Raw genomic sequence first — 22,278 nt, forward strand, 5'->3', positions numbered from 1 at the left:
CTTAGACCCAACACTGCGGATCCTAGATGCACACTTCTGTCTTCTCATAGAAGGAGGTAGTTCTCCTGTCACCTAGGAGGGATTTGATAAGTGTTTCCAGTGAGAGTATGTGGTTAAGCATCCCAGATTCAGCTGCCTTGTAAATTACTATTCTTAGAGTTCTGACTCTCAAAGCTGCTGCGGAGAGAAGGGTCGAGGAAGATGCAGGCCTTCACTCTTTGTTCCCTTTCTGTCCACAGCCTGCGTTTCTTTGGAGTTGTCACTGACTGAACTGTGACAAATGGGCAGTAATTCTTTACTGCCATTGCCCCTCTACCATCCTCCATCCGTATCGTCTTGTAGCTTAAGATACTTGGAAACACTTCAAAGTCTTAAATAAGTCACTATTTGAGTTGGGAGAACTTCCTGTATTGAGTTAAAGATGGGTTTGTGGTTTTATTAGCAAGTGCTTGAAACATTTTTGAGTTTATGGACTACTTTACTTTAAGTCAACCTCGTATCCTTTTATACATCTTCAGGGTTTTTTTCTCAATTATTTCCTATAGCACATACATATTTTATTTTTAAATCCAACCTCTTCTCTAAAAAGAAAGTTCATGAAACTGTAAAAATCTCTCACTTGCCCAGTTTTGTTCTCCAAAGTGAATTGATTTCTATTCATTCATTCATTTTAGTCAGTTTTATGAAGACGTATAGGATGCCCTCAAAGCCTGGGGTCCCTTAGAAAGCTGAGATCCTCTTACGCGTATCTGTACTGTGCCCTCACGTAGCTGAGGGGAGCCATGAATGTAACCCGACATGAAATCGCAGTCATTCATTTTCCTTATTTACCTGTCCTTCCGCCTTCCGCTAAGGCCATTACCGTGAGGATTGGTTTCTCAGGGTCTCTGTTAAGATTACCTTCAGAGCAGAGCAGATGGTAGGAGCACAGTTAGTACATACTGAGCGTGTTACTCCTCCTCGTGTGATGTAAAGGTGATGCTGAGTGAGTGACTGAAGAGTGCCATGTTGTTTTCCTCTTACGCAGGATGACCCTTGGCTATGTCAGTGACCACTGGGCTCAGTATGTGAGCCACAGCACAGGCGCGGGGCTAACACCGCAGCCCTACTCCATGGAGAAACTGCAGGTGGAATTTGATGAGCTGTTTCTCAGGGCTGTCCTCCATGTCCTGAAAGCCAAAAGGTGAGGAAGCGCTGGTGCAAGCTTCCTGCTTGGGAAGCCAGGCTGGCGTGAAGGTCCTTGACGTAAGTAGGCGTGGAGTGCAGTTCGTCAGCTTTTTATCTTGGGTAAAACCTTGGCCTTAGTTCCCATATCTGTGTTGTACTTAAACCAGTTGTGACCCAACACACATCAGTATCTTGGAAACAGCCTCTGTGATGGATTGTTTTATGTTAACTTGATGCAAACTACAGTCATCAGAGAGGAAGGAGCCTCAGTTGAGAAAACACCTCCGAAAAAATTGGACTATAGTCAAGCCTTCAGGGTTGATGGGGAGGGCCCAGTGCATTGTGGGTGGTTCCATCCCTGGGCTGCTGGTCCTGGGTTCTATAAGAAAGCAGGCTGAGTAAGCAGCACCCTTCCATGACCTCTGCATCAGCTCTTGCCTTCAGGTTCCTGCCTTGCTTGAGTTCCTGTACTGACTTCTTTTGATGATAAACAGTGATGTGGATGTGTAAACTAAATAAACCCTTTGCTCCCCAAGTTACGTTGGTTCATGGTGTTTCATCACAGCAATAGTAACCCTGACTAAAATAGCTTCTCTCTCATTCTGGTCCTAAAAAGGATCTTTGGTTCAAAACCCAGCAGTTGTTCTTAATATTCTCCATATGCCTGAGAGGTCTCATGGGTAAATTTATGATGATAATGTTGCGTTTGTTTTTGTAAGAATGGAATAAATTGATGGTATGTGCAGATTAAACCCTGTAGCACAGCAGGCTCAGGAGTTAGAAGCTTCTCTCTTGTTTGTGTTTTTCAAGATAGGGTGCCTCTGTGTAACAGCCTTGGCTGTCCTGGAGCTCGCTCGGTAGACCAGGCTGGCCTTGAACTCGCAGGTGCACACCTACCTTTTCCTCTGGAGTGCTGGGATTAAAAGCGTGTGCTACCACTGCCCAGCAAGAATTAGAAACTTTTTGTGCTAATATTATGTTACATGTAGAAAAATCTACATTTGACCTCATGAGATGTGCACACAGGCACAATAAAAACACTGTATAACATCATCATTACATCCATGCAGATACAGTATACACAGAACGTCCCCATGTAAGCCTGGTGTCTTGCTCCCTTCTACCTCTTTGTCTGTCTTTCTCCCTCTTGACTGGCCTGTTTCCTCTCTCCAAATAGCCCTCATTCTGCTGAATGCAATTACACTGCATGTCTGTACACGTTTCCTTTTCCTAGTCACCTATTAGTGAACATCTAGAGTCATATCTCGGCTGTTGGGAATCATGCATCAGGCTTTCATGTTTAGACTTAGTCTCTTCCTTGGTACATACTATTATATATGTGCAGATATCCAAAATAATAAAACTTCCCCAAATCTCAAATTCTCTCGGTACAGAGCATCTATGGCAAAGCATACCTCTCTCCAGGTGCTTGTTAGAAAAGTGGTGGAGTGAGCGCTGGTCTTGCCTCCACTTCCTTAGTGTGGCGAGGCCTGCTAATGCATCATCTTTCCCTGTTGCTGTTGATTCTGTGCAGACTTGGCATTTGGCTGTTCATGTCTGAGATGCCCTTCGGCACGCTGTCGGTCCAGATGCTCTGGAAGCTCTTGTACCTCATGCACCAGGTGGAGAGTGGGGACCTGCAGCAACTCTGTGCCTCCCTGCAGCCGGCCGAGTGCAAGAGGCGACTCCAAGGTACCTGACCAGGGTGCTGTCTCTCTGTGTGCGTCACGGGCAGTGTGAGTCATGCTGTTAGAAGCATATGTATGGTATGATGATGTTGACATTCGGGGGACGGCTTCACTGGTCCGTTAGTTAGATGGAAGGTGGCCTTTCTCCAGCCCGGATCCCTCAGGTCCAAGGCTGTGCGGTAAGCACAGTGATCTACCTTGACGAATCACTTTTGTGTGTGTGTAAAATGCTAGTCAGATCAACAACCTCCTTAGCTGTCTTGAAGTCTGCTAAGGCTCATGCCCAGCTGTTCCACTGATTTTTTTCTGTTTTAGTTTTCTTAATTGTATTGATTTTATGAAGTAGGTAAGAGGTAGAGAGTGATCCTTCAAAAACTTAACTGTGTAGCACGGTGGGAGTCGGTGTGTGTTGTGTGTGCTTAGCTTGTGTAAGGTTCTGGGTCCAATCCTCAGCAACAAAAGAAGCCCTGAACTGACACAACGGAAGTGAACCCGAGCGAGACTTGATGATGTTTAATGCAATCTCATATTGAGCTGCAGGATATTCATTTACAGTGTTAAAATGTTCATGTAGAGGACCAGGTTTGGTTCCTATTACCTACAGGGGTAGTGCCTCCAGGGGTAGTGCCTCCAGGGGTAGTGCCTCCAGGGGTAGTGCCTCCAGGGGTAGTGCCTACAGGGGTAGTGCCTACAGGGGTAGTGCCAGGAGATGCAGCACCCTCCGGCTGCCTCTGAACTGTATGTATGTATTGCATCAATATACATGCAGGCAGAACTACCCATACTTGTAAAATAAAAATAAATGAACCATTTTAAAAAAGAGTATGGACCGGGTATGGTAGTCCATGCCTTTGATTCCAACACAATCTGGCCTACATGGTCCAAGACAACCAGGGCTGTGTAGTGAGACCGTCTCACAAAAACTAAAACTAAAACAAAAAAAATTCAGACTATTTAGTTAGATATAAAGATATTTATCCATTACCCTTCATATTAAAGGAAATATGGAACAAAACATAATACTAGTAGGATTAAAAACACACCAAAATCTCTTCTAAATTTTTAAACCTCTGCATTGCTTAAAAGAAAAAGCACCTTTAATCTCAGAGGCAGGCAGAGCTCTTGAGTTGGAGGCCAGGCAGGTTTAGTGACTTCTCGGACAGCCAGGGCTATTTAGAAACTTTGTCTCAAAACAGCAGCAGCAGCAGCAGCAGCAGCAGAAACAGCAACAACAAATCCAAACAAGGAGAAAGAAAAAAAATTATATTATTGGTAGGTTTTTGCAGCTATCCATTATTTTTTCCTTCATTCTATTCTGTGTATATATGTTATATACAAACTTCCTTTCTGTTTATTTGCTGTCCTGTTTAAAAGTTTGTTGCTTTTGTTGTTGTTGTTTGATTTTTGCACTTCTCCGCTTCATAAAACATTTCCGCACTGTCCTGGGAGATGCTTGCATTACTGTTTCCGTAGTTGAATGTGACCTACCTGCTCTAAGGGTTTCACAGCCTTTTCTCTGGCCACTAATTCTGTGGGTGAAGTGACAGACGCAGGTGAGCGAGCGGCAGTCCTTCCTGGGCAGGGCCCGAGAATGTTAAGCGTGGCCTCTGACTCGGGCTAGATCTCGTTAGCTCTCTGCTGTAGTGCCATCTTCTGTCCCAAGTATTTCTAGCCTCAGCTGGATTATATTTCATAAATGGGCTTTTTGCCCATATGTTTTTGTAAAATTTTTGTTTTTTGCGCCTGGTTCTTACATGTATTACAGAGTTATCAAATTGATAAGTTACAAAGTTCTGTATTAACAAAGTATAATATTGCTTACACAGCATCCTTTGAGAGCGAGGCCGAGTGGGTTATGTGCTGCCTGTTTTATCCAACTTCCTGTTCGTCATCTTAGTTTACGAGCTAATCTGCTGGGTTTGAGTGCCATACTTATGCTAGTGGTTGCCGGCTGTGACAGTTTGCTGTGACAGTGTCTGCATTCCTGTGGAGAGTCCCCTGTGCCCGTGGGTTGGCAGTGACACCCAGCGACTGACAGCAGCAGCATTTTGCACTGTTTTGGGTTATCCTCCAGATTTGTACCAAGTTCTCTGCTTCATTCAATCTTTTAAAATAGTTTTTGCGAGATGAGGCATAGTTTAATGTTAACTTTTTGCTCTGAGTCTACACTATATTTCTGTTTGTTGGGATCTCAGAGGCTGGCTGATTCAGCTTCTGAACTGGTAGGGATCCATTTTGGAAAGGGGAAGATTCTTTTTATCTTTAAATATTTTAAAGTTTTAATTTTTATGTCGCCTTTCTTTGTGATAGTGTAACCCAGTATACGATCCTGTTTCTACATTTTATTTTTTTGCCGTGAATTGCAGACCCAGAACATTTTGCGAGCTTTGAGAAGTGTCTTTCTTCCATCAACAGCTCAGAGGAGATCTGTCTCCTCACGGCCTTTGCTCAGATGGCTCGAGCCAGAAGAACCAATGTGGATGAAGACTTCATAAAAATCATTGTCCTGGAGATCTATGAGGTGAGAGTGTGAGATCTGTGAGGTGAGAGTGTGAGATCTGTGAGGTGAGAGTGTGAGATCTGTGAGGTGAGAGTGTGAGATCTGTGAGGTGAGAGTGTGAGATCTGTGAGGTGAGAGTGTGAGATCTGTGAGGTGAGAGTGTGAGATCTATGAGGTCAGAGTGTGAGATCTATGAGGTCAGAGTGTGAGATCTGTGAGGTCAGAGTGTGAGATCTGTGAGGTCAGAGTGTGAGATCTGTGAAGTCAGAGTGTGAGATCTGTGAGGTGAGAGTGTGAGATCTGTGAGGTCAGAGTGTGAGATCTATGAGGTCAGAGTGTGATATCTATGAGGTCAGAGTGTGAAATCTATGAGGTCAGAGTGTAGGGCTTTGTCAGTGCTATGAGGTCAGAGTGTGGGATCTATGAGGTCAGAGTGTGGAGCTCTGTCAGTGCTTAGGGCTTCCGGGCTCTCTGTCCATTTCTTCAGTAGCGCTTTAAAAAAAAAGTGACTTACTGAGCTGCCACCTGCTCTTATGGGTGGGATGGAGAGTCACAACAGCATCATCTGCCATAAGGAATTTTGAAAATCATACAGATTTATAATTCTTTTTTCCATTCTTCTCTCTTGACATTCGCTGTAAACTTTTGGTAAGGAATGAACAGTTTAGCACAGTTGGACATAGAGCTCATATGTGTCTGCTATAGCCACACAGCTAATGCCATTTCAGTGTTCCTGCCGGTGACATGGAGAGATGGCCTCCAAGTCACTCTAAGTGAGAACATAGAACATAGAACATTGAATTTGGGAAAGAAGTTTTGGTTTAGCTCTGCTATTAGAGTCCCATCTTAAACAGAAGAGGTAACTTGCCAGTCTGCCTTTATCTTCTTGGTCTACACAGTGACCAGCTGAGGGGAAATCCTTGCGTTCTGTAGTTTTTCTCTGCTCCTTCTCTACGAGAGGAGAAATGCAAAGGTTGCAGGGATCTCACCTCCCCTGGACCCCAGAAGCCTGCGGTGGTGTGCAGTTAGGGCAAGACTGCATAGAAGTGGCTGCACACTCACCTGGGCCCGTGCGTCCCTCTTCTCCCTCCTCTGAGCGAGTCAGCAGTGAACGAGCCTCACTCTGATGCTCATTTGTAAACTGGCATAATGAGCTTCTGAGGTCTGTGTTGTTTGGCTTGGAAGACAGTCCTATATGCCAAGATTTTAGAAACTCCTAGGTTTTTATTTTGTAGGAGAGGTTATGTATTTCTATGAATTGTATTTAAAAATAATTTTAGTGATTTTTCTCACATTAATAAGTTTTGGTACTTGCCAGAGTCCAGCTCCAGGGGAGTTCTGGGCTGAGGATGGAGGTGGGACATTGGTGAAAATGAAGACAGTAACCATATGTTGATATTTAAGCAAGTAGCTCTAAGTAGCTCGAGCAGTCTTACATTATTTATACAAGTTCCACAGCACTCAAGCATGAGCGGTTTTGACTCATGTCTTTAATCACTTTCTAAGGATCATCAACATTACCCGTTTTGTTTTCCTCTATGGTTAGTCTTTAACAGTATGATGCTTTTCTATTTGATAATCAGCAGAAGATATGATACCATACCTGGAATAATATTTTTGGGTGTGACTCTAATTTCTATGGCCCACATATCACTTTTGTGGGGACAGCAGTGTGATCCGATTCTTCATACATTCTTAGAAAGGCAATAATTGAAACTTGATTCTTTTTTCCCAATTAATTAATTAATTAATTCAGTTTATATCCTGATTGCTGCCCTCACCTCCTGGCCTCCCCTCACACAGTCCCTTTCCTAACTCTCCCCTCTTCTCCTCTGAGTGAGTGGAGGACCCTCTGGGTATCCCCCCATCCAGCCACATTAGAGCTAGCACATCCTCTCCCACTGTGGCCAGACATGGTGGCCCCGTTAGATACTGACTGTTGGGACCAAGTTTCTCTTCTTCTTGGCAGCTTCTGCTTTTACTTTTGCCTCAAGGGGACTGGGAGATTTAGATTCCTTTGTCAGCTTTTCCCCCACTGGAGGGATATCTGACCTTTTGTGCCCTGTACTTTTTCCTTGTATGTTCCATAAGCCCTTAACGCCATCATCTAAGTTCTTAGAACGGAGTTCTCCCTTTAAAACAGTTAAGCAGGAAATCATTGATCTTAGTGACTTCCTCCCGGTTCCTCAGGCGACTGCAGAGGCCGCCAGGGACAGCCTGAGAGAGTTCCTATGCTAAACTGCAAAGAGGGCTTCGTTCTCTGCAGACGCTTTCAGGAAATTATCAAAGACTCGTTCCCAATACACCAGGCCGTAGTCACAACTGACAAAGTGAAACTAACTATTGCCATAAGGATAAACAGTGAAGAGCCCGGAGGACTTGAAGCTCAGGCGCTCCAAAGTATGGACACTTTGCCCCTTCTTAGAAATGGGAACAAAACACCCATGGAAGGAGTTACAGAGACAAAATTTGGAGCTGTGACAAAAGGATGGACCATCTAGTGATTGCCATATGCAGGGATCCATCCCATAATCAGCTTCCAAACGCTGACACCATTGCATACACTAGCAAGATTTTGCTGAAAGGACCCAGATAGAGCTGTCTCTTGTGAGACTATGCCGGGGCCTAGCAAACACAGAAGTGGATGCTCACAGTCAGCTATTGGATGGGTCACACGGCCTCCAATGGAGGAGCTAGAGAAAGTACCCAAGGAGCTAAAGGAAACTGCAACCCTATAGGTGGAACAACAATATGAACTAAGCAGTACCCCGGAGCTCTTGTCTCTAGCTGTATATGTATCAAAAGATGGCCTAGTCGGCCATCACTGCAAAGAGAGGCCCATTGGACTTGCCAACTTTATATGCCCCAGTACAGGGGAACTCCAGGGCTAAAAAGTGGGAGTGGGTGGGTAGGGGATTGGGGGGGGGGTGGGTATAGGGGACTTTTGGCATAGCATTGGAAATGTAAAGGAGGAAAATACCTAATTAAAAAAAAAAAAAGATTCTCACAGGGGCTGCAGCAGTGTCCTGTCTACAGGTCCTTGCCCCGTAGGAAACTGCCAAGGGTCTTGCCACACGGAGCTCCATCTGCAAAACACTCAGTGCCATTCCCAGAGGCCACAGCATGGCTTCCGCCAGAGTGTCATTTGTTTCATCACCAATGGTCTTTTTGAGATGAGACTTTACTGTGTTGCCCAAGCTGGTCCCCAACTAATGGACTCAAAGGATTCCCTAGTGTTTGTGGCCTCAGGCCCATGCCCACCAGGCTCTGCTGGGATTGAGTCTGTGAATGCAGCACTCGAACTCAGGCTGGAAATGTTGCCGTTTTCCTGTTCCTTCTCTAACACCTTCTAGCCTCAAGGTGCGTAGTTTGCAATCACAAGTCCTGACAAGTTTCCGAGGCTCAGTGTGAGATTATGTTTTGTGGAGCAAAGTCTATGGAAATGTGCTTTAATTGTTAACTAGTATTAAAACTATCATTTCTTTCCTTACCTCTCATTTAGGTATCTTATGTCACACTGTCTACCAGAGAGACTTTCTCAAAGGTTGGTCGAGAGCTTCTGGGAGCCATTGCAGCTGTTCACCCTGAGATTATCTCTGTCCTTTTGGACAGAGTGCAGGAGACCATTGACCAAGTTGGAATGGTAAGAGTGCTGTCTATTTGGCATTTTAAAGGAGTCCTGAAGTAGCTGAGCATCATGGCACATGCCTTTAATCTTCTAGAGATTAAAGGAGACAGATGCAGGTGATGGCAGCCTGCTCTACAGAGCGTATTCTAGGACAGTCAGGGCTGTTACAGAGAAACCCTGTCTCGGAAACCCAACCAAATACAAAGAAATCATTTAAAGACCCCCCGAAGTCATGAGACACTGGCAGTAATAGGAGCATGGTTGGGAATAACTCTCCCAGCAAATGACACCCAAGTGCAAAGGTTTCTAAGGTCCAGCCTTCCACCGTTTGTTGTAGTCAATCCCTTTGCAATCCTTGTGCAGTTTTAAAGAGAACTTTATTAGTTATCACTGGTGAAGGTGTGTGTGCCAGGGACTTCTGGTATAGCCACAGATAGGTGCAGCCATCATTACAGCTAAGCTTTGAGCATTTTTCTCATCTCACAAAGAAACTGTCTTCACGAGTCTTCACAAGCCCTTGCCTGTCATTCCTTATCTGCATCCTCCTTGGCCCTAAGCAGCGCTCACCCGCCTCCTGTCTCCACACAGCTGCCTGTTTCAGACATTTAATGTGAGAGTTCTCACAGTGAGCAGTCTCTTATGTCTGGCTTACTGCACTTTGCATAATGTAGTGTTTCTTCAGAATTTCCTTCCTTGATATCTTGAGTAATATTTCACTGAATTTCTGTCTCACACTTTGTTTATCCATTTGTCAGACAATGAGCATTTGGCTTGTTCCCACCTTCTGGTGTTGTAAGTATTGCTGTTATGAGCATAACATGAGCATAGTTGCCAGCAAATACGTTTTGTGAGACTTAGTTTCAGTTATTACTATATTTTTGTTTATTACTTAGTGTGTGATTGTGTGTGTCCCTGAATGATGCCATGGACATGAAAGGACTGGTAAGGTTTGTTTTCTCTCTTCACTGTGTGGATTCTAGGGATCGGACTCAGGTGGTCAGGCACCTCTGCCACTGAGCCACCTCACCAGTCCTGTTCTCAGACACAGAACACAGAACCCACAAGTGTATTTGATGACAGTCTGCAAACTGGTACCAAATTGTGTGTGTGTGTTGTTTATTTTTCCAATTTTGCAGTTCAAATATTGGCTCATTTTCAGAATATATATTTTTGTTTTGTTAATAAAATCCATATATTATTCCTATAGCCTCTTAAAGTAAAATTAGTGGAGTTTTTGGTCTTGTAGTAAAAGCATCTATCTATCTATATATTTTTTAATACATCAGTATATAAGATTTTTAAAAATTTATTATTTTTTATTAGGTATTTTCTTCATTTACATTTCCAATGCTATCCCAAAAGTCCCCCATACCCTCCCCCACCCCCAATCCCCTACCCACCCACTCCCACTTCTTGGCCCTGACGTTCCCCTGTACTGAGGCATATAAAGTTTGCAAGATCAATGGGCCTCTCTTTCCAATGATGGCTGACTAGACCATCTTCTGATACATATGCAGCTAGAGACACGAGCTCTGGGGGGTACTGGTTAGTTCATATAAATTCTATATTGTTGAAAGAGTACCTGCTAGAAGATTTCCCTCCCTCCCTCCCTCCCTCCCCTCCCTATCTCTCCTCTCCTCTCCCCTCCCCTCCCTTACCCTCTCCTCCCCTTCTCCTCTTCTTTTCTCCTCTCCTCTCCTCCAAGTCTTGCTAGTGCAGGTTGGCTTCAGAGTCTACGGCGATCTCTTGTTTCAGTCTCCTGAGTGCTGGGATTACAAGTGTTTGCTGCCACACCAACTAACAGTGTGGTTTAGTAGCACAGGGCATTGAATTCAGGGTTTAATGCATTCTGGGCAAGTGCTCTAACACTGCCCTATCAGCCATCTGCCAGCTCTGTTTTCTAGAATTCCCGACTGGTGCTTCCTATGCAGTTGCCAATGCCTTGCATTTCTTTTCCTAGTTTTATGATACTGACTAGAGCCTTCACTACAGAAGTGTGAGTGTCACTCTTGTGCCATCCCTGTGATAGGAGAATAGTTCAAAAGTTCACTGATGCCTAGCACCGTTAGTTTATGGTGTCTGTCAGACACTTCCAGGTTCAGGTAGGACTCTTCTGTTTTTGAAGTTTCTATTTTACATCCCTGGCACACTGTACAGACTTAACTCGAGGGCATAGGCTGTTGAGATAGGAGGGTTATGAATTGAGAAGCCACTGTCAACTTTGTAGTGTCACTTGTCACAGATAAACACACAACACAACACTCAGATTGTACTAGCCAGGGTTATCTGGGAACAGAACGGATAGATTGACTATAAATACAGATATAAAGGAGTAGATTTATTTATTTATTAGAGTAGATTACCAGTTGTGGTCTGGGTAGTTAAATGAGGCTGTCTCCCATTGGACGGGCCAAGAATCTGGCAGTTGCTTAATCCCTGAGGCAGGATGTCTGATGCTGGAGTTCCGGGGGATTCCTGGAGAGGCTCTGGAGCCAAAGAAGTAGGTTCTAATAGCAGCACAGGAACGCCTTGGCAGCAGGATGGATGAACTTGCTAGTGACAGCGTAGGCAGGCAGGCAACATGTAAAAGTTTTCTTCTTCCATGTCTTTTTATGTGCGCTGCCACAGAAGGTATGGCCCAAATATAGGGTGGGTCTTCCCAGCACAAATGGTCCAGTCAAGAAAATCCCTCACGGTTGTGCCTCTCAGACGCACCAGTTTTAGTTGATTCAGCTGTAGTTACACTGAAAATCAAGGCTGGCATCATACCAATAAGAACTTCATATGTTACTTGCACCATCTTTTAATTGAAGAGCCCTGCTTCAGACGTTATAAAAGGATCAGTTAACACAGTGACTCTTGCCTGGATTCTTAGTACTTTGGAGGCTGAGACAGGAGAATCACAGGGAGTTCCACATTAGTCTAGGCTACATAGACCTGTTACACACCACTCTGGGCTATTGAGTAAGACCTTGCCTCAAAAAAAAACCTCATAAAACAAAAGTGACATTGTAAAGTTAGTTATTCTCCTGATCACTCTCTTAAAGGGAATTTTATGATTGTCAACCTGCATTTTCTTAATTTGTACATACAGGTAATTTAAAAGTAGTATTGTAGACTTTTTTTTTTTTCACTAACAGGTTTTAAAACCTATTTTAATTAGAATATTTGAAATATATGTCAAGTACAGGACTGTCAAGATGGCTTAGCATGCAAAGTCCTTGCTATGCAAACATGATGACTAGTATCATCCCTAGAACCCACATAAAGGTAAAAGGGGAGAGCCGGTTCCACAAAACTGTCCTAGGATCCCCATGTGCACCCACACCAAGCCTGTTCTTGTCCACACTTAGGACTAGGGGACACACACATGTACACATGTACACACGTACACACAGGCACATGTGCATACACACTCTGATAAATAGAATTACACAGTGAACCTAGCATCCAATTTCGGAAGTTATCAACTTTTGGTTTTGTCTCATCTGCCCTCACACTGACCTATTAGCTGTCTCAACACCAGATTGCTTTCATTGTATAGAAGAAAAAAAAAATCAGTGACTTTTTCAGATTTATCATCACTTTAAATTTGTGTTTTGGTACGGTAGTTTACCTGGATAGAAACGTAACAATTTACATACTAAAAAAAACTGTGTTTTCAGTATATCATTAGCTTAAAAATGCATTTAATTTTATTTGTTTGTCCAAAATTATAATTTTACTTGTCTCAAAATCAAATTTACCTCCACATCTTTTCCAAGGAAATTCTGCAAGAGTTTAATAATGTTCTTGTCTTAAATTTAATTATTATTGTTTTCTTTTTAAAAAGGTTTCTTTATACTTGTTTAAAGAACTGCCTTTGTATCTTTGGCGACCTTCTGCCCCAGAGATAGCTGTGATTCGGGACTGGTTATTGAATAATAATCTGACAGCAGTGAAGAACAAGTTGGCCTGTGTGATCCTAGAAGGACTGAATTGGGGATTTACTGAACAGGTATGCCATTTCCGAGAAGTAGGAGCCTTTACATGTGTCAGTTTCAGGAAAGGATTTCCTTGAAGCAGTGACATCTCTGGGCCACTGTGAGGCCAGCAGATTCTTTCAGCTGTATGAGAGTTTAGACTCCCCTCCTCTTCCTCCCTCTCCCCTCTGGGGATTGTGCCTAGGGCTTTGTACATGTCTGGAAGACACTCTCCCACTTAGCTATATCCCACAAAGTATCTTTTCTTTAATTCTGTTTTGTGTCATGAATATCCTCTAATGAATGTATTCTACATTAAGAAACCTTGTGTTGCCTAGGAGTTGACTCAGTTGCTAAAGTACTTGCTGCATAAACATGAGAACTCAAGTTCCATCCCTAGTAACCACGTGAAAACTGATTGCCCGTCCTGTAAGCTCAGCACTGGAGAGATGGACACAGGCTGATCCACCATGGAACTTGCTGACAAGTGGCCTTCACATGTGCACACACAGTCAGAGGGAGGGTGGAGAGGGGGAGAGAGAGCGAATTCAAACACAAATCTTCCCTTTATCTTAGACCGTTTGAGGGTTTGGTTTTATCTCTGCCTAGTTACTTCATTTCCTCCTGATTGTTTCTGCTGCCCCTTCTGCAGGGAGTCCTGTATGCCATTGCCAGAGTTGTTCTCTACAGTGGGCCTTAATTACAAGTTTGACTTTGCTCTGATCTCAGCTCTGCGACTTCCTGACAGGGTGACTCTTAACAAGTTTCCTGAACTCTGGGCATTAATTGCCCATCTGTAGATTAATATTAATAGGGCTTCTCATAGAGTTATTACAACAAGTTAGAGAAACTGCTGAAGTTAATTCCTCAGTTTAGATGTATTAATAGTTATTACTAAGGGCTTGCTATATGTCAAGTCTCCTAAGAGACATGCTAGTGATTTTGACTGTTACAGTGTCCTGCCTCTTTACCCGGGTCTTAGTAATCAGAATACAAACATTTGGCAGGGACAAGGGGCGGAAATTAGCTCTCTACAACTGTGCGGCAGCTTTTGTTTTGAGCAAATCATTAATGTTTGCACTGTGTTGTATGGTTTGCACTCATGGAATGGTGTTGTACAGATGGGGAGACTAATTCCAGAGAGCCCGTCATGGGGTGTTTCTGCTTCCTGGGTGTCGTAGGGTTTCCATTGTTGACCAAGGCAACTCTTATAAAGGCAACCATTTAATTGGGTTTGTCTTACAGTTTCAGAGGTTCAGACAATATCTTTGTGGTGCGAAGCATGGCATTGTGTAGGCTGACTTGATCTGAAGGCAGCCAGAAGGAGAATGTCTTCTGCCGAGAGCCAGGAGGAGGGGCCTCTCCTGTATCCTGGGCGGACCTTAAGCATAGAACCTTAAAGCCTACAGTGACACACTTCCTCCAGCAAGGCCACACTTCCTAATAGTGCCACTCCTTGGGCCAAGCATAATCAAACCACCTTACTGGGGTTCCTCTAGGCCTTCTCTCAGTGATGAGTGAGAGCCACAGGGGCATTTCTTCAACTTTACATTCTCCAGTCTGCAAATGGAACACCTTTGCTTTCCATTTCCCAGATGTCTGCATGCAGAGCCCCCTGATTGTCTCCTGCCTCCTTTGTTAGAGTCATGGGTCAGCCTCTGTGAAAGGGCCAGGGAACGGAGGTTTTGAAAAGTGAAAAGAAGTCGGGCAGTGGTGGCGCACGCCTTTAATCCCAGCACTTGGGAGGCAGAGGCAGGAGGATTTCTGAGTTCGAGGCCAACCTGGTCTACAGAGTGAGTTCCAGGACAGCCAGGGCTACACAGAGAAACCCTGTCTCAAAAAATAAAAAAACAAAACAACAAAACAAAACAAAAGTAAACAAACAAACAAAGAAAAGTGCAAAGAAGACTATTTGGAGATGCTGTAGGCTTGAAAGGCAGTATTATGCATGTTTTTGAGTATATCATTGACGATGAAACAACAGACAGGAGTTTAGACTTGATGCAATCCTGTGTGATTAAGAATAAGCATTTTTGATAGGTGGCAATGCTCTTAACCTATCCTGTAGGTTCTTTAAGGAGATTGTAGGGTGGGGTGGGCAATTTTAGTCAAAGATGCTTGTTGGGGGTTTGAGGCTGACACATGATGTGGTGCAGTGTACTTGCTTTGTAGATTTGGGGCCTCCCCCGTTGTCATTTTGTAATTTCACTTCAAGGGGGTGCGAGTTTGGAAACATTTATCTTCTGAATCCAGTGTCCTGCTTTACTGCTCTGTCTTTGTAGTTGTTTAAAGGACTATCTACTGACTACAGGATGGGATAGTTGTGGAATTGTTTATTTGCTTTTTTTCAAAAGGGTACCCTTCATTTGGATCAAGCATTGCACACGGAAGTGGCCTTACTGGTTCTCGAGGCTTATCAGAAATACCTGGCACAGAAACCTTATACTGGGCTTATTTCTGAAAGTATGAAACAGGTATTAACTCTTTGTCTTTACTGAGAATTCAAGTTTTCACTTAAAAACTGCCTGGGAAGATGACCTTATAGTTTTGATTTTATTTCTGCCAGTTCAAGATACAAAATTTAATTTCTATAGTTTCTAAAGATTTTTCTTAAAAATTTGTCTTTTATTTTGGAGATATGGTCTCGCTGTTGGCCCTTGTTGGCCTGAAACTCTTTATATAGACCAGTTTGGCCTCGAAATTACAGAGATCTGCCTGGCTCTGCCTCCCAGATTCTGGGATTAAAGACCTGCCTACAACACATGGCAAAAATAATCTTTTTGTGACCATCAGTGTTTCAGAATTTGGCATGAGTTATAGAGATAAATGGAGCTTACATGTACAACTCAGGAGAATTGACTATCATTTTTAAAAATTTTGCAGATTGATAGTTAAATTATTGGTGGCGTGATATTAGTTTTTATTGCCACTAAATTGGCGAAGGATATCAGCAGGGCCCCTAGCTTTGATCTGTTGAGCAAACAGCACAGTGGGGCTGAGCGTCAGCCTTTCTGTTCTTCTGCTTGAGCAGCTGGGGTCAAGTTCACAAAGCAGGCAAGTGGGGTGAGGTGCTGTGAGGGGGGCATTGCTCTACTACAGTGCCATGGAGGTCAGTCGAAGGGCAGTGAGTGACACGTGACAGAGGTGGGCAGATGACGTCACTGGCCTGATGTGTATGTGATTAACATTGTTTCAACGAACGATTGTTTCAGGTTTCCTATTTGGCCAGTATTGTTCGATATGGAGAGACTCCTGAGACCTCATTTAACCAGTGGGCCTGGAATTTAATCTTGAGGTTAAAATTGCACAAAAATGATTTTGGAAGACAGAACTTTCCAGTCATTCCCTTCTGCAGCACAGTACCTGACATGACAGAATCGTCCATGTTTCACCCTCTCTTGAAGGCTGTGAAATCAGGCTTGCCCATTGGCTGCTATCTCGCTTTAGCTGTGACAGCTGTTGGCCACAGGTACTGTCTGGTGAACCTCCAGGGTAACTTGTAGGTAGGCGTTCTAGACTCACATCTTTTCACAACCCAATCATGAGACCTTCGTTAAACCCATTGGGGGTTAATTAGGGTTAAATAATGAGCCTTGTTTAATAATTTATAAAGGGAGCTTACAAAGGGAGAGTAATACCCAAATTCATTCCGGTTCATTTGCCAAAACAAATATGCAGATAAAACCCATCTAAATCTCCCTCGTAGAAGCTCTAGGTGGGGACTTGTTTCAGCCCTTTGTGTCTACAGGGCTTAAGGTTAAGTAGACAGTGGATGAATGTGACAGAGCGAGGGGACGTAGGCAGGGCCCCTGGTGGGGAGGACGTGAGCAGAGGAAAGAGAGGAAGTACCCTTAACTGAAGTTGAACAGAGTTGATGGATAGCTGGGAGGACAAATTTGAAAATAGGCAAGAGAGGGTGGCTGATGTAGAATATTCTAGAAGGAGGCGTGGTTATTTAGGCCTTTAGGCCTAACACATTATACCCAGGAGCTCAGGTGCTAGAGTAGTTCCTTGCCTCTAAGATGGAAATGACCGTATTGACTGGTTGATGAGGCTTAAGTTAGTCACAGCACTCAGTACCTACATACTCAGAACAGTACTGGTTGATGAGGCTTAAGTTACTCACAACACTCAGTACCTACATACTCAGAACAGTGTCTGGCTTCTTGACTCTTTAGTGCTAGCTTCCCAAACTTGTTTCACGATTTCTCTGGATGCTGTACCCATTCTGAGACTGGGTTCTTTCAGTACATAATGATTACTGATTCGAGTGAAGGAGACAGTAAGTGTTTCCCTTTAGAATTGGTTCCATAGCTACAATTGGAGTAGAACAGAAGTAATTTAAAGCAGCCTGTGGGCTGGGGCTGAGAGTAGAGTAGACAGACAGACTTCAGCTATACACAAGTATTACATCGAGTAGACAGGGAGTAGGAATCAGAAAGTCACCCAGAATCGTCATGCTAAAACATTGTTTTAAAAAATATTTTTAATATGTATGTAAATTTACGTATATGAGTATGAATGCTGTCATGTGTGTAGCTGCATGTGTAGGGAGGCATGTGTGTAGGTACTGTGTAGGCCAGCATGTGTGCAGGTGCATGTGTAGGCCAGCATGTGTGCAGGTGCATGTGTAGGCCAGCATGTGTGTAGGTACTGTGTAGGCCAGCATGTATGTAGGTACTGTGTAGGCCAGCATGTGTGCAGGTGCATGTGTAGGCCAGCATGTGTGCAGGTGCATGTGTAGGCCAGCATGTGTGTAGGTACTGTGTAGGCCAGCATGTGTGTAGGTGCATGTATAGGCCAGCATGTGTGCAGGTGCATGTGTGTAGGTACTGTGTAGGCCAGCATGTGTTCAGGTGCATGTGTGTAGGTACTGTGTAGGCCAGCATGTGTGTAGGTACTGTGTAGGCCAGCATGTGTGCAGGTGCATGTATGTAGGTACTATGTAGGCCAGCATGTGTGCAGGTGCATGTATAGGCCAGCATGTGTGCAGGTGCATGTGTGTAGGTACTGTGTAGGCCAGCATGTGTGTAGGTACTGTGTAGGCCAGCATGTGTGCAGGTGCATGTATAGGCCAGCATGTGTGCAGGTGCATGTGTGTAGGTACTGTGTAGGCCAGCATGTGTGTAGGTACTGTGTAGGCCAGCATGTTTGATCCCCTGGAGCATGGGCTACAGCCTGGCCATGGCTGTTGGGAACTGTCTTTTTGGAAGAGAAATACAAGTTCTTAACCACTCCAGCCTTTATTCTGTTCCACACTTTGTTTTTCTTTTTAGAGGTTCCAATTATAGACACTCTAAAATACATATATATAATTCTGTGTTTTTATTGTTAGTGTTGTAAATGCTCCTTACATGGTAGCCTTTGCACTATTAACTTTTATTTTTTGGAGACTTTTTTTCTTCTTAGAGTAAAAGCAGTATAGGAAAGTTCAGAATAAAGAAAGCGGGGAAAATCCACTGCTTCCACTGCGCCTGCACTCGGAGCATTGAGATGAGAGCCATGTCTGAGTTGTTCTTCTTCATCTAATTTATCTTTCCTGTTTGATATAACTGGGAAAATACAGTGTTATGTTCTCATCCAGTGTAACCGTAGAACTGTTTTTTTATGTTGCTCTTGACTTTCATGCTCATTATTATTATTTTGGTTTAGATTGTTAGGAGACGGTCTTACTATGTGTAGTCTTGGCTGCCTGGAACTCTGTTTAGAGCAGCCTGGCTTTGAACTCATAGGAATCCACCTGTGCCTGCCTCCTGTGTGACCACACCTGGCTGGCTGTATTATTTGAAAATGATGCTATAAGATTCCTATTGAATATATTTCCCCTAATTTACTCAAGTCTTCTGCAACAGTATTTTGCAGTTGTAAGAATGAGAAGTTCTATCTTTATATATGTCAACTTCTATTTCCCCCTATATTTATTCAAATGATTACATTTCAAATTCAAAATAAAAAGAAATCTTTTAAGTCAGATAAACTAAAAAAAGTCAGTAAAATGAGAAAATGCAAAATACGGTTCAAATATATTAGAAAATAATACATGTACCTCTACAAACCGAAACAAAACAAAAAACAGCCAACCAAAGAAACAAAATACCATTGTTTATTGTTATTTAGTACTATTGGTAATAAATGATCTCAAAGGAAAAGAAGATGTATGTGACACTGCTGTCTGGGCTGCCAGGCTGAGCTCACTCCATGGCCTTCCCTTTGCTGCTGTGATATCTAGGATCCTTAAGCAGGACCCCTTTGCTCCTCTTCTTGTTCCTGGACATCTTGTAAACCTGGGCGCAGTGCTTTCAACACTCTCATCTAACTGATGAAAATATAGATGAGATTTTAAGAACTCTGCATGTCTAGGTTGTGAGTGTAGAATGTCTGTGTGTGGGTGAGTCATGAAAGTTCTGGGAACTGAGACAGTCCAGCTTGTATCTCATTGGAGGACTATAACTTGATGCATGAGCTGCTGAGTGCTCACGGTCCCCTCTGTCTTCTCCAGCCTTGAGAAGTTCTGTGCAGAAGGCATCCCACTGCTGGGCGTGCTGGTCCAGTCACGGCATCTGAGAGCAGTGGTCCATGCCCTAGATAAGATCCTGCCTGTGTTCTACCCTTACCAGTGCTACCTTCTGAAGAACGAGCAGTGAGTATATCTTGCAGGGAGACCGCCCCAGCGAGCGTACAGGACAGAGGATGGGTGTCAGCTTTCTAGAGTCAATTAGAAGGCAATGGGGCAATGGTGTTTCAGCAGGATTTTGTTTGTGATTTTCCTCTGAGTTTGTAGAGAGGGGTACAAGTATTATTTTCCAATCCATTTGAACATAGTTTGTATTTTATTATTTTACTGCTCCCCCCGCCCATTTAACTGACTACTTTTTTCTTAAGGCTTATTTTTACTTTTGATTTCATGTAATTTGTGTGTCTGTGTGACAGTATGGGCACATACCCAGAAGAGGGTATCAGAGCTCCCTTGGATCTGGTTGTAGGATGTCTGATGTGTCTGGGACCGTACTTGGGTCCTCTGCAAGAGCAGTCATGCTCTTAACTGTTGAGCCATCTCTCCAGCCCTCAGTAATGTTTTTTGTTTGTTTGTTTTATTGCTTTTATTTATTTATTTGCTTAGTTTTATTTTTTGTATGTGTATTTTTAATTTATTTTTATTCTTTATGAGGCAGAAAACTTATGCACTCTTTAGAATGTGGTTGAAGAGTGTTAGATTAATGATTCTAATTTTATTTGTTATAAAAGGTATTTCCTACCTCACTTACTTTAGAAGTTCTTAGAAAGCCGATTGTATGGAAAAGAACGTTGTTTCTTGTGAATCTTGGGATAGTGCTCCTTCCATGCGGCAGCCGTGTGGCAATACCCAGCATACTGTTTTATGTAGCCTACAGGCCGTGGGCAAATGAGATGAGTGGGAAAGGGGAAGAGATGACCTGTCCAGGAGGCAGGGGTTGATCATCTGGGGCTTCACAGAGAGCCGAGAGAAGGGAGGGAGGTCCAGTAGACCTGACAGGCAGTGTGTGCATAGGGATAAGGGCAGTGCCAGCTTTCTAAGCAAGTGCTTTGGAGCCAGTATTTCTCAGATTTGCTGCTGCTGAGAGTAGCTGAGGTAGCTAAATTACATATGCATTCCCACACTCCTGGAGATTTGACCTTAGTAGAAAGAGGTAGGGATACTTTTTAAAGATTAAAATTAGCATCCTGCACACTTAGGGAAGCTTGGGAACTACGAACTTGGAGACATTTCTGCTTAGAAGCCCGAGACATGGAGGTGACAGTGTTATTTTAATCTTCCATCGCCCTTTAACTTGTCTATTTATATGACTTGGATCTGTTCATTACAGTGCTATAGAGAAGTTTAATTTCTTTTAGCACACATTAAATATGAAAATTTTATCCTTCTAAAATCCTTGAAAATTTATCAGAATCCCTAAATAGCACTGTGTTCTAAAAATGGAATCAATATGATGTTTTTCTGTTTCCTCATAAGCACTTATCTGCTGGTAATGAAACGACTCTGGAACATAGCTCAGTGTCAGAGCACTTGCCTAGCATGCTCATGGTTCTGGAGCCATCCCTAGACACCCTCTACCCACTGCCCCAAGGCTGCTGTGGCGGTGTGTCTGTATCCCAGCATTTTGGGAGGTCTGGAGTTCAAGGGCAGTTTCAGCAACATATAAGTTAGAGGCTAGCTGGGGTCCATGAGACCCTGTCTCAGACAGCAAGAGAAAAACAAAGCAAGCAAACAGAAGCCCATACAGAGCTGGTGGCTTCTGCCTGATTAGATAAGGTGTGTGACCCTTTGTGCTCCTGCAGGTTTTTGTCGAACCTTCTCCTCTTCCTACAATTGGACAGCGGTGTTCCCCAGGGGGTCACACAGCAGGTCACCCACAGGGTGGCCCAGCATCTGACAGGAGCCGTCCATGGAGACAATGTGAAACTTCTCAGCAGCATGATCCAGGTCGGGGGGCCTCACAAATCTCTCAAGACACTTTTGTTCTCCCACAGAACGTGTGGTGTTAGCTCTTATGGTGTGGGTATTCCGATCTCTTGGTACAGGAGGGCTGTTAGAGTTGGGCTTTCGTGGGAGTGGATAGCATTTTGAATGTGCTTTACCAGTGGGAGGGAGCATGGGTGTTAACCATTCACATCACCTGAGTTGCTTCTCCCTAGGCACACATATGTGTAAGCACTCAGCCGGATGGAGTGGGTCCTGTGGCTGTGTTGGAGTTCTGGGTCCAGGCTCTCATAAGCCAGCATCTGTGGTACCGAGAACAGCCCATTCTCTTCCTCATGGACCACTTGTGTAAGACAGCGTTTCACCTGATGCAGGAAGATTGTGTGCAAAAATTGCTCTACCAACAGCACAAGGTAACTGTAAGACAATTCGTTTCAGCCTTTGGCTAGGTACTAGCGGCTAAAAGGGTCTTGAAAATCCATAATTCCTGGTAATAATCTGTGCCCCTCCCTCTTAAACCAAGTTCCATGTTAACGTTGTCTTCTCTCAGTAGTCATTGTCTGATAGAAGAGCACACTCGGAGGGCCTGCAGCTCTTAGTGCATGTCCCTGTGTGCCCCGGGGACTGCTGCAGCTGACAGTGGTTTCCACAGCCTTACTCTTAGCATCCTTTCTCAGTTACTGTGTACACACTGTCATGGTGTTCAAGATAATATTTTCATCCCAGCACTCAGGAGGCAGAGGCAGGCAGATTTCTGAGTTCGAGGCCAGCCTGATCTACAAAGTGAGTTCCAGGACAGCCAGGGCTACACAGAGAAACCCTGTCTCAACAAAACAAAACAAAACAAAACAAAAAAGATAATATTTTCATACATG

The 22,278-nt window shown here is 43.7% G+C and overlaps 1 protein-coding gene across 4 annotated transcripts in view; it reads left to right on the forward strand.

Moving 5' to 3' along the window:
* The window catches only part of Epg5 (ectopic P-granules autophagy protein 5 homolog (C. elegans)), a 98,917-nt gene that overhangs the window by 21,271 nt on the left and 55,368 nt on the right, over window positions 1–22,278 (forward strand). For all 4 annotated transcript variants that reach the window (XR_386367.2, XM_006526445.4, NM_001195633.2 and 1 more), the window contains 10 exons: window positions 1,028–1,183; window positions 2,702–2,859; window positions 5,222–5,376; window positions 8,858–8,998; window positions 12,816–12,980; window positions 15,300–15,419; window positions 16,158–16,414; window positions 19,445–19,585; window positions 21,262–21,406; window positions 21,619–21,816. Coding sequence is in view for 3 of the 4 variants with exons in the window: in XM_006526445.4 (XP_006526508.1) it covers window positions 1,028–1,183; window positions 2,702–2,859; window positions 5,222–5,376; window positions 8,858–8,998; window positions 12,816–12,980; window positions 15,300–15,419; window positions 16,158–16,414; window positions 19,445–19,585; window positions 21,262–21,406; window positions 21,619–21,816 (1,636 nt within the window). In the remaining variant the exon portion in view is untranslated. The remainder of the gene's footprint in view (window positions 1–1,027; window positions 1,184–2,701; window positions 2,860–5,221; window positions 5,377–8,857; window positions 8,999–12,815; window positions 12,981–15,299; window positions 15,420–16,157; window positions 16,415–19,444; window positions 19,586–21,261; window positions 21,407–21,618; window positions 21,817–22,278) is intronic.

The sequence above is a fragment of the Mus musculus genome, chromosome 18 (assembly GCF_000001635.26).
Source record: "Mus musculus strain C57BL/6J chromosome 18, GRCm38.p6 C57BL/6J".
In the NCBI taxonomy this organism is placed as follows: domain Eukaryota; kingdom Metazoa; phylum Chordata; class Mammalia; order Rodentia; family Muridae; genus Mus; species Mus musculus.